Source organism: Eleutherodactylus coqui, chromosome 1 (assembly GCF_035609145.1).
Source record: "Eleutherodactylus coqui strain aEleCoq1 chromosome 1, aEleCoq1.hap1, whole genome shotgun sequence".
NCBI lineage: Eukaryota > Metazoa > Chordata > Amphibia > Anura > Eleutherodactylidae > Eleutherodactylus > Eleutherodactylus coqui.
Window position 1 is genome coordinate 530,435,814 of NC_089837.1, and position 12,640 is coordinate 530,448,453.

Below are 12,640 nucleotides of genomic sequence, written 5' to 3' on the forward strand. Positions count from 1 at the left end.
CTTCTATCATGTGTACCAAAAAAAGATCTATCCTAATACTGGTGTGTTAGACCCAATAGACTTTTGGACATATGGTGGGTGTATGCACACGGTGAACACACACTGATATACGAGTAAAAAGTGGTGTGAATTTTCACCGTTCTAGTTGCATAAGTTAACGGAAATTATAACTGTTCACTTGTCCAAGGTATCACATTTTATGGACGGTGCCGATTGGTCGTGACAGGCACGATATCTATTAAGGATTGATCACGCCTTTTTGTATATAGAGTTTTAATTTATATTAATAAAGGTTATATTTTACTTATTATTTAGTGGTTCCCTCGGTGATCTATCATTCCAACCCCACCTTCGTTATATCTTGATATTCTTGGTAGGGCCCCTTGAGCCGACATGGGAAGCTCCTTGATATCCTTATCTTATCTAGACATATGGCTCTCGGTACGGTTACACAAGCTGCCTCTCTGGCACACTCCGTGGCGTCTGTTATTGCGCAGTTTAAATTCATATAATATATTAATATAAATGATCCATAACCAAATATTTTCCATTACAAGACCGACCTTATACCTGCCCACCCTCGGCAGTCGGAAGTAGTCTACTTGAAGACGCTGGAACGGGTCGTCAGGATGAGGGAGGCACTGCAAGGGAGCTGTTGCAGCCGTTCTGAGGCCTGCACCGGGCTTGCAGGCCAGACCAGGTTTTGGGTGTGCTCTTGCTTCTCCTGGAGCTGAGGGGCGTGATAGTTGCAGGAGTAACGTCAGTCAGCACCTGGTGCTGAGTAGCTTGGCTCCTACTTAAACAGTGCCAGCATTACCTCCTGTGCTGGTCAATCCTTCAGTTACCTTTGGACAGCGACGGAGGAACACACCTTGGCTGAAGCTCTCCATGCAAGCTAAGTTCTTTTATGCTTTGTTTGGTTTTCGGTTTTGTCTTTCTGTTGTGCCAGGGCTTCCCTATAGGGACTTGTCAGTGGCCCAGGCACGCGTGCGGGCTCGCACTTGTCAAAGCGGTCGGTCCGCCGAGTAGGCAGGGCCCTCTCCCGGGTTAGGGGACGATAGGGAGAGAATTCCCCTTTAGTTTTTGTTTCCTTTTGCACAGTTGTGCCTTTTGTTTGTGTTTTTGTGGTTGCATTTCCGGAGGACGCAACAGGAGCCTATACAGACCACCCCACGTCGTTCTGTGCCCATCAGACAGCCCTGTGTGTGTGTGGCTGCCATGATGCTAAATCCTGGTGCAGACCAGTGACTGGCAGCCACATCTGTCATAGCTGTTTGTGGCAGGTGTGTATTACCGTGGGAGGCCGGAGCCATGATGGGATAGGGGCCTGTGGGAGACCATCCATGTATTCCCCGGTGTCTCTATGCCCTGTCTGCTGGTTCCCAGTGTTACTTTCCCCCCCTTTGGTTGCCTGCTTTTGTAACTGCATCAACAGATCATAATCCACCGGGGGGAGGGGGACGTCTGAGGGGGACCTGTACCACCCCACCCCTGGAGGACCAAGTCTGGGCTTCTGCCTGGCTATCTTCACAGTCTGATCAGCGGGGTGATTTACGGTTGCCTCTTTTGTGCCATCCTTGGAGTGGCCTTGTGTTGCATCTTCAGCCCCCTCTCTTGGGCAACAGGGGGGCTTCCATCGGTGCTGGTACACCCTTACTGGTTTTGCTTTCATTTGCTGTCAGGAATGCCCTCGCTCCCCAGATGGCTCCGCAGTCATGAGCAATGGCGTAGGCACAGCGGGAGTCTGTGTAGACGTTAGCCGCGTTCTCGTGAGCATGCTTCATGCTTCTTCCAGGGCAATGTGGCTCCTCGGGCTGACATGTGAGATGGAAGGAGTTCGGCCTTGACCACATCCTGTAAGGAGAGCACAACATAACCTTATAGAGCCGACCTTCTTGACCATACCTCAATCCATCCACAGAGTGCGAAATCAGGTTGTCTAATGACTGACCACCATGACTGACCCCCGTCTCCTGGGCCGTTAGCTAGTACAGTCATGTGTATCAGGCTGAAAGGTGATTATAACCCCTCTCCCCCCCCCCCCTTTCTCCAGAAGCAGCAAGGTAGCTGGACTGGGGGCGTTGCAATGTTGGCACGGTGAGTGGCATGAGCAGGGCGCACTGCAGGTAAAGTGACATTCTGTGGACCAGAGTTTGAGCTAAACCTATGGCAATGTTAGCCGAGACGTCAGCGACATCCACTGCAGGCATCTGACCGGAAGTGACATCAGACCCCAGAAGCGAGCCGGGAGCAGGGCGGAAGGGGGGTAACCGTCGCCAGGAGACCGAGGGAGCCGCTGGAGGATTGCCCACTGAGGGTCCATCCAGCGGGCAGTGGTAGCGGAGCAGCACCAAGCCAGAGAATGTGGCCGCAGGGAGTGAGGTGCCGACGCTGAGCCTGAGGGTGATGTCATCAGCTGCTGCTGCCGTGGGCTGATAAGTGTATTCCGTGTGTGTGCCCGTCAGTAAGTGTCCTTGCGAGTGCCCATCAGTGTCTGTGTGTGTGCCCGTCAGTAAGTGTCTGTGTGTGTGCCCGTCAGTAAGTGTCTGTGTGTGCCCGTCAGTAAGTGTCTGTGTGTGCCCGTCAGTAAGTGTCTGTGTGTGTGCCCGTCAGTAAGTGTCTGTGTGTGTGCCCGTCAGTAAGTGTCTGTGTGTGTGCCCGTCAGTAAGTGTCTGTGTGTGAGCGCTCGTCTCACATCTCGTATCCAAGCTAGAGGCGGTACAACAGGGTACTAGAGCCTCCATGCCCGCCCATATCACATCTTGTATCCAAGCTAGAGGCGGTACAACAGGGCACTAGAGCCTCCATGCCCGCCCATATCACATCCTGTATCCAAGCTAGAGGCGGTACAACAGGGTACTAGAGCCTCCATGCCCACCTGTATCACATCTTGTATCCAAGCTACAGGCGGTACAACAGGGTACTAGAGCCTCCATGCTCAGCTGTATCACATCTTGTATCCAAGCTAGAGGTGGTACAACAGGGTACTAGAGCCTCCATGCCCGCCCGCATATCATCTTGTATCCAAGCTAGAGGCGGTACCACAGGGTACTAGAGCCTCCATGCCCCCCGTATCACATCCTGTATCCAAGCTACAGGCGGTACAACAGGGTACTAGAGCCTCCATGCTCAGCTGTATCACATCTTGTATCTAAGCTAGAGGTGGTACAACAGGGTACTAGAGCCTCCATGCCCGCCCGTATCACATCTTGTATCCAAGCTAGAGGCAGTACAACAGGGTACTAGAGCCTCCATGCCCCCCGTATCACATCTTGTATCCAAGCTAGAGGCGATACAACAGGGTACTAGAGCCTTCATGCCCTCCCGTATCACATCTTATATCCAAGCTAGAGGTGGTAGAACAGGGTACTAGAGCCTCCATGCCCCCCATATCACATGTTGTATCCAAGCTAGAGGTGATACAACAGGGTACTGTGTGCACAGGACAAGCCATAATCTGCCCACTACAAGGACACCGCTGCCAGGATACAACACTCACACAGCTCTGCTACATCCAGCTGATCACCGTGGGTCATGTGATCTCTGACTCCTCCCACACTGGTGACATCATCACAGGTCCTGGAAGCTGCTGTGGGCTCTACAGGTGGGGATCTGTGTGGCCCCTCTTAACCCTTCACTCCCTGCATGAGACGCCCCGGCTGTCAGGTGACTTCGGGGAGGATGATGGGGGTCATCTTCAGTCGGCATCTCCTTCCGCAACAACTACACCCTGCCGGCCGGCGACCATGCAGCAATACTCACTGCGTGCGATCTGTATGTGGGGGAGCCACTGGGCCCCCTACCGGCAGGGGCCCGGTCGCAACCACAATCTAGCGGTGCGCCTATGTCTGCGACTAGTTATGGCGCTGCTCTTGCCGCCGGCCGCACTGCGCACAGTTTATTGGGTCCCCTTAGGCCTCCTGCACACGGCGTCCCCCTCTGGAGTCCACGGCGCATGCGGCCCATAGTATTCAACGGCACAACCGCGTGTCATCTCCACGAGCGGAAGGAGCGCTCGTCCAGCAGCCAACATTCCTCTATTATCATCTAAGACGTGTTCCGCCGGCCGCGGTTCTGCGCGGGTTACGCACGGCCGGCCTGAAGTCAGTGGAAGCCGTCCGTCCCGCGGCCCGTCTGCAGCGAGCACTACGGAGGTATCGCAGCATACGCGTCGCCCCACAGCGCCGGCGGCTACTGCGCGTGCCTGACAGCATGCCGGACATCCCCAGCGTGTGCAGAAGCCGCCGGACAGGTCAGCCAGGGTCACCGGCCGGGCACCGCATGTGGGGTCCGCCCGCCCGTGTGCAGGCCGCCTTAAGAGGAGCTTGTGTCTGTGAGGATTCTATCCATAATTAGTATCTTTAACCCTTTCTGTGTGGCTGGCACACAGGGGGGGCGGCCATACTCCCCTCCGGTGGGTTGGTCAGGCTGTGGCATCGTTAAAGGGGAGGGGCCTATGAGAGCTCTACTCATCGGTGTGGCTCCTCCCACTGCCGACTCTGCCATCGGTTCACCTACTACGTTTTGGGCAGAGCGATCACATGACACCTCACCTGTCTGCTCTACCTGGCACTGAGGGGGTGAACAGTGCCAGGCGGACCGCAGAGGCTGGCGGCGGAGGGTGAGCTTAAGGGCTCATTCACACGGGCGTATGTGGTCCATGGAATACGCCGCACCCAGCAGATACACTGATAACATCATACACATACGTGTAACACGCACCAACACGCTTTTTTGTTTCAGACACATAAGAAGCACCCAGGTGTTTGTGCCCAATAGAGATCAGCGGGCTCGGAGCGCTGCGGATTACGTGCCTGAAAATATGCGTAATGTGAGTGTCACCACAAGAGAACCACGTAATCTAGTAGGTATGATGCCCTCTGACATACCCCTTCGCCCGAGAGGTTGGCCGCTCGCCATGACATCATGTATGTTTGTCTCATATCTACAAGATGACTTGGTTTCTCCTGCTGGCAACAATCACACATTGCTCTACCGGAGACACCGGACCCAACGTGTGTAATAGGCGGAGCGCACGAGCCGAGGCATGGAGACGCTGCTGTATCTTACTTAGTATATATGATGAGCAGCACTACTGAATAAGAGGGGCAGTACTAATGAGTGGGGGGGCTGGCGTCTCTGAGGGGCAGTACTAATGAGTGGGGGGGCTGGCGTCTCTGAGGGGCAGTACTAATGAGTGGGGGGTCTGGTGTCTATGAGGGGCAGTACTAATGAGTGGGGGAGCTGGCGTCTATGAGGGGCAGTACTAATGAGTGGGGGGGGGGCTGGCATCTATGAGGGGCGATACTAATGAGTGGGGGGGTGGCTGGCGTCTATGAGGGGCAGTACTAATGAGTGGGGGGGCTGGCGTCTATGAGGGGCAGTACTAATGAGAGTGGGGCGGCTGTCGTCTATGAGGGGCAATACTAATGAGTGGTGGGGCTGGCGTCTATGATGGGCAATACTACTGAGTGGGGGGGCTGGCGTCTATGAGGGGCAGTACTAATGAGTGGGGCGGCTGGCGTCTATGAGGGGCAGTACTAATGAGTGGGAGGGGGGGCTGGCGTCTGAGGGGCAATACTAATGAGTGGGAGGGGGGGCTGGCGTCTATGAGGGGCAGTACTAATGAGTGGGGGGGCTGGGGTCTATGAGGGGCAATACTAATGAGTGGGGGGGCTGGCGTCTATGAGGGGAAATACTAATGAGTGGGGGGGCTGGCGTCTATGAGGGGAAATACTAATGAGTGGGGCGGCTGGCGTCTATGAGGGGCAGTACTAATGAGTGGGGCGGCTGGCGTCTATGAGGGGCAGTACTAATGAGTGGGGGGCTGGCGTCTATGAGGGGCAGTAGTACTTTGGGCAACACTTCTGGTATCGGCTCCTGTGGTAGAAGGTCACATCATGCTTGGGGACCTTCTCCATTCTCAGTTGCACCAGCCAACCTACACGGTGAATGAGGTTCAAGTCCCAGCCATCCCTTCAGGTGAAATGCAGTATGTATTCTGTGTAATACTGTATCTAGTTTATAGCAGCGGCGACTAATATATCACATGAATATGATATCTGGTGCGTGTGCACATAAGTCCCCTCCATTATACGATACGAGTCGTCCTATAATAACCAGTCAGGGAGTCCCTGTACTTCATGTAAGATGTTCCTCCTGATGTGATTTAGCACTCAGTCCTCCTTGTCTTCCCTCAGGCTCCTCAGGTACAGGACTCACCGCTATAGTTGTCCTGAGACCACGATGGTCCTTCTCATCAATGACCCTCCGAGGATGGAAAAGGACAGAAGCCACAAGGCTTCCAGGATATTAGAGCTCACCCTGGAGATCATCTCCTTGATAACCGGAGAGGTGAGAGTTTCACATGAGTCCCTCTTATCTCTATTACTACAGCAGGTGATGACTGGAAGGTGAAGGGTTCTTAGACTCCATGTAGTCATCAGTGTCTCTCCATACACAGGATTACACAGTAGTGAAGAAGTCGTCTGGTGAGTGTGTGGCCCCCCGTGTGTCAGGAGGACGGAGCCGGACCCCGAGCCCCATCACCGAGCCTCCACCTCACTCACTGATACATGAGCAGAAGCTTCTAGAACTTACCACCAGGATGACGAAGCTGCTGACCGGAGAGGTGAGCACTGCCCGTAATGTGGGACATTATACAATAACGCCAAGGGAGGGTCCGGGTGATGATGGTATATTGTGTTGTCAGGTACCTATAAGGTGTCAGGACGTCACTGTCTATTTCTCCATGGAGGAGTGGGAGTATGTAGAAGGACACAAGGATCTGTACAAGGACATCATGATGGAGGACCACCGGCCCGTCACATCACCGGGTAAGAGGAGACCTTCCTTATTATAGAGGAGACATCAGGTATGAGGGTCACCTAGACTCCCCCATCATCTGATCATCACATATAGACAATGTATTCAGTCATTGTATATATTTCCTATAGATGGATGCAGTCAGAGAAATCCACCAGAGAGATGTCCCAGTCCTCCATATTCCCAAGACCAACCGGATCATCAGGTAGATGGAGCTGAGATTCCTGCAGATCCTCTATAGATGGATGGAAGCTTTATAGTAAACCTCTCGGCCGCAGTGACGTGTACGCTCTATATGATGATATTGGTGGCTGTGGTAGGTAGTGGCTACAAATAGCTTCTGGTTACATAATAGATTGTGTTCTCCTTCCGGCTGTTCGGACATCCACTGGTAAGTGATATTCAGTGTGGATAAATGTATAGTCCTGCAGTGTAGATGTAACTCACAGACTAACAGCACAATGCCAGTCAGCTGCTTCTAAGGCTGACAGAATCCTGTCCTGTATTGGAGGAGTCATTGACTCCTGACTTATGGCCATAATCTTACTGCTGTACAGATCATTAGTGCCGCCTCATACAGTTCTGGGCTTCAGAGTCGTCTAAGCACAGACCTGATTATACGATAATACTATAAATCTGGTGAGCGGCTTTCCACAGTGAGGTCACCACAGAAGACAAGAGCGACCGCTGTCTGGCCGGAGGAGAGAAGGTTCCATTTCCAGCAATAATAAAAGGCGTCTTTACTGTTAAAGCTGTGAGAACATCGCCAGACCAGAGACTGGAGCTGCAGGAAGATCATTTGCATATTCCCTGTGCATTCTAGGAAGAGCAAAGAATCACTTCAAGCAGGAAGATTGCCGAGATTATGCGGGTCTAGCTGCTCGGAGGACATCGCCAGACCGCACGCGACGTTGTGCAGTTAGGAGTATCTTATAGGTTACGTATCTTCACTACAATTCTTGACTTTTAGAAGTTTGGAAGTGACATCATCTGACAACATGGAAAATGAGCAGAGTCATATGGTGGGCTGCAACGTATGCTATATGTTTACAGACCTACCAGAAGAAGAGCCAAACTGCACCTGCCAGAAATGCAAGCTTGTGTCTCTACCGGAGGTAAAGGTGCAGAATAGAGATGAGCAAGCACATTCGCCCCCGCCGCCCCCCCCCTCCTTTCCCGAGCACGCTCGGACCAGTAAGCAGTTACTTGAGAAGAGCGATGCTCGCTCGAGTAACTGCTGTATCGGAGCGTGCTCACTCATCACTAGTGCAGAGTCTTCAGGAGAGAATAACTACATTGAACTTCAGGAGAGAATAACTACATTGAACTCATTAAGGAAGATGAGGATTTCCTTGACAGAAGAAAGTCTTCAAAATGTTGAAGGAAAAGAAATGTCCAGTGTAACTGCAGAAGCTGAGGAATGGGAGCATGTGACCAAAAGAAGCAGGAGGGTGAGGAGTCAGCCAGCAGCCATACTGCTCAGGGACTGGTAACAGGTTCTCACACAGGGAGGCCTGGTACTGGTTACTGACAGAATGAGAAAGAGGTACAGCAAGAAAAGCACAGTCCTCTTGAATGGAGAAAAGGAAGTGCTGTTGTGAAGAAGAAAAGGAGAGTGGTGGTTGTGGGGGATTCCCTATTGAGAGTAACAGAGGCCGCTGTCTGTAGGCCTGACATAACCGCACGAGAGGTGTGCTGTCTTCCAGGTGCACAAATCAAAGATGTGTCTCATAGGCTGTCAGAACTCTTCCGTCCTACAGAACACCACCCATTCCTACTAATACATGTAGGGACTAATGACACTGCAAAAAAGAACCTTGCAATGATCTGCAGAGACTTTGAAGACCTTGTAAAGTAGGTCAAGCTACTAGGAGCACAGAAGGTCTTCTCATCCATCCTCACAGTGGATGGCCATGGAAGAAGAAGATGGAACAGAATTCTAGAGGTGATCAACTGGCTAAGTCGGTGGTGCCGTCTGCAAAGATTTGGATTCCTAGACCATGGAGTGAATTACCTATATGATGGACTGCTTGGTAGAGATGGGTTGCACCTTACAAAGACAGGTAAGCATATATTTGATGGGCGTCTTGCTTCACTCATCAGGAGAGCGTTAAACTAGAACAACATGGGAAGGGAAGTGAAAGCCAAAACATACAGCTAATTAATACATTGGAGAACCTTGTTATTAGAAGTGGGAAAAAAAAACAAAGACAAAAAATTCAGAAGGAAAGTAGAGAAACAAGAGACCCCGATCACAAACTAACATGTTCCTACACAAATGCACAGAGCATGGGAAACAAACAAGGAGAACACAGGAAGAGAAATATGATGTCATCGGCATCACAGAAACTTGGTGGGATAATACACATGATTGGGATACAAGGCTTGAAGGATACAATGTATTTATAAGAAACAGACCTAATAAACGGGGAGGAGGTGTTGTGTTGTATGTTAGGAGAACATTCATCTCCACAGAGATTCAAGCTTCAGAGCTGGGAGTTCTGTAGAAACTGTTTGGGTAAGAATACAAGGAGAGAACAACAGAAAGGACACCATTGTAGGCATTTACTATAGGCCACCTGGACAAGCAGAAGATATGGAGGAACTCTATCTACATCAGATGGCCAAGCTCTCAAAGAAGCCCAACATGGTGATCATGGGAGATTTTACCCATCAGACATTAGTTGGGAATCTCTCAGGTAAAAGTAATGGATCCAACAGATTCTTATTCGCTCTTGCTGACAACTTTATCTTCCGGAAGGTAGAAGAGAAAACAAGGGGATCTGCTATCTTGGACCAAATTCTTACCAACAGGGAGGGAATGGTTGAGGAAGTAAGGGTGGCTGGGACCTTAGGAGGCAGTGATCATGATATCCTTGGATGTTGGATAACAAGGGGAGGAAGACCTGAGAAGACTCAGACCTCAAGGGTGGATTTCAGAAAGGCAGATTTCAATGAACTCAGAAAGAGGAAGAATCCAATGGCGGGATGTTCTTCAGGACAGAAATGTCCAAGAAGGTTGGGAAATATTGTGAAATGAGATTCTCAAAGCACAATCGTTACCAATCCCTAAAAGAAGGAAGAATGGGAAGCATTTAAAGAGATCAGGATGGATGAACACAGAACTTGTAATGAATTGAGGCTTGTAACAGAGGCCAAAAGCAATGAAAAAGGATTTGGGGGGTCAAAAGCAAAAAAAAGTCAGAGATGCTATTGGATGCTTACAAGATGAAAATGGTGAATTGGTTAAGAATGATGTTGAGAAGGCCGAATTATTAAATTCCTATTTTTTTATCTTTTTCTCTCAAAAAGTAGATGGAACATCAGCTGATCTTCCCTGTGCTACTGGGGGAATAAAAGAATGCAGGCTATCTGTAAGCAGAGAGATGGTGAGGGAACACTTAGCTAACTTACATGAATGCAAGTCTCCAGGTCCAGATGAATTTCATCCTAGGATACTAAAGGAAGCAGCGGAGGTAATTGCTGAAGCACTCGCCATAATTTTTGACAATTCCTGGGAACAGGAGAAGTGCCAGAAGATTGGAAAAGGGCAAATGTTGTCCCTATCTTCAAAAAAGGGAAGAAGGCGGATCCAGGAAACTACAGGCCTGTGAGCCTGACTTCTGTACCAGGAAAGATCTTTGAACAGATTATTAAACAGCATGTATGCAAGTACTTGGATGAGAATGGAGTAATTAACCAGAGCCAGCATGGGTTTGTAACAAACAAGTTATGCCAGACTAATCTAATTTCCTTCTTTGACAGAATCACCGACTGGGTTGATCAGGGAAATGCGGTGGATATAGTATATCTTGACTTTAGTAAAGCATTTGACAAAGTATCTCATACCATACTTATTGAAAAAATGACCAAATCTGGGATTGACAAGGCAACTGTTAGGTGGATTCACAACTGGCTGAGTGATCGTACTCAAAGAGAGGTCATAAATGGCTGCACATCCAAGTAGAAGAATGTATCAAGTGGGGACCACAAGGCTCTGCCATAGGTCTAGTGTTGGTCAACATTGTTATAAATGATCCGGAGGAGCAAATTGAGGGGAAACTGATCACATTTTTCGATGGCACAAAGCTAAGGGGGATAGCTAACACTAGGGAAGAGAGAGTATTCAAAAAGATCTAGAAAAACTTGCACAGTGGTCGGCGACTAACAGAATGGTATTTAACAAGGAGAAATGCAAAGTCCTACATCTGGGCAAGAAAAAGGAAGAAATCACGTGCAGAATGGGAGGAATTGAGCTAAGCAGCACATGTGAAAAAGACTTGGGTATACTAATAGGTCATAGACTGAACATGAGTCAACAGTGTGATGCAGCAGCCAAAAAGGCAAACACAATTCTGGGATGTATTAAGACAGGGGTGTCAAACTCATTTTCACAGAGGGCCACATCAGCCTTATGGTTGCCTTCAAAGGGCCGATTCTAATTGTTAATTGTATGACAGTATAGTAAAAGTGAACCCCACAGTGGCCCGATTGGTAATAAGGTCCCCCATAGTGGCCAGTGGCGCACACTATTATACATATATACACAAACACAGGCGCACACCATTATTTTTATTTATATAGATAGGCGCACACTATTATACACATACATGCATACAGACGCACACAATTATACACATATGCGCACAGACACATACTATTATACACATACATGCACACTATTATACACATACATGCAGAGACACACACTATTATACACAGAAATGCACACAGACACACACTATTATACACATACGTGCACACAGACGCACACTATTATACACCTACGTGCACACAGACGCACACTATTATACACCTACGTGCACACAGACGCACACTATTATACACCTACGTGCACACAGACGCACACTATTATACACCTACGTGCACACAGACGCACACTATTATACACCTATGCGCACAGACGCACACTATTATACACCTATGCGCACAGACGCACACTATTATACACCTATGCGCACAGACGCACACAATTATACACCTATGCGCACAGACGCACACAATTATACACCTATGCGCACAGACGCACACTATTATACACATATGCGCACAGACGCACACAATTATACACATACGCACAGACGCACACAATTATACACATACGCACAGACGCACACAATTATACACATACGCACAGACGCATACTATTATACACATACATGCAGAGACACACACTATTTTACACCTACGTGCACACAGACGCACACTATTATATACCTACGTGCACACAGACGCACCGTATTATACACCTACGTGCACACAGACGCACACTATTATACACTACGTGCACACAGACGCACACTATTATACACTACGTGCACACAGACGCACACTATTATACACTACGTGCACACAGACGCACACTATTATACACCTACGTGCACACAGACGCACACTATTATACACCTACGTGCACACAGACGCACACTATTATACACCTACGTGCACACAGACGCACACTATTATACACCTACGTGCACACAGACGCACACTATTATACACCTACGTGCACACAGACGCACACTATTATACACCTACGTGCACACAGACGCACACTATTATACACCTACGTGCACACAGACGCACACTATTATACACCTACGTGCACACAGACGCACACTATTATACACTACGTGCACACAGACGCACACTATTATACACCTACGTGCACACAGACGCACACTATTATACACCTACGTGCACACAGACGCACACTATTATACACCTACGTGCACACAGACGCACACTATTATACACCTACGTGCACACAGACGCACACTATTATACACCTACG

General features: G+C 49.4%; 1 protein-coding gene across 1 annotated transcript in view; it reads left to right on the top strand.

Annotated features, from left to right (window-relative positions):
- Positions 1 to 3,575: 3,575 nt before the first annotated feature.
- LOC136591016 (gastrula zinc finger protein XlCGF26.1-like) overlaps positions 3,576 to 12,640 on the top strand; it is a 34,415-nt gene continuing 25,350 nt past the window's right edge. Inside the window, exons 1-5 of the mRNA XM_066588466.1 lie at positions 3,576 to 3,604; positions 6,201 to 6,354; positions 6,464 to 6,631; positions 6,713 to 6,836; positions 6,957 to 7,030. Of these exons, the coding sequence (XP_066444563.1) occupies positions 6,247 to 6,354; positions 6,464 to 6,631; positions 6,713 to 6,836; positions 6,957 to 7,030 (474 nt within the window). The 5' untranslated portion in view covers positions 3,576 to 3,604; positions 6,201 to 6,246. The remainder of the gene's footprint in view (positions 3,605 to 6,200; positions 6,355 to 6,463; positions 6,632 to 6,712; positions 6,837 to 6,956; positions 7,031 to 12,640) is intronic.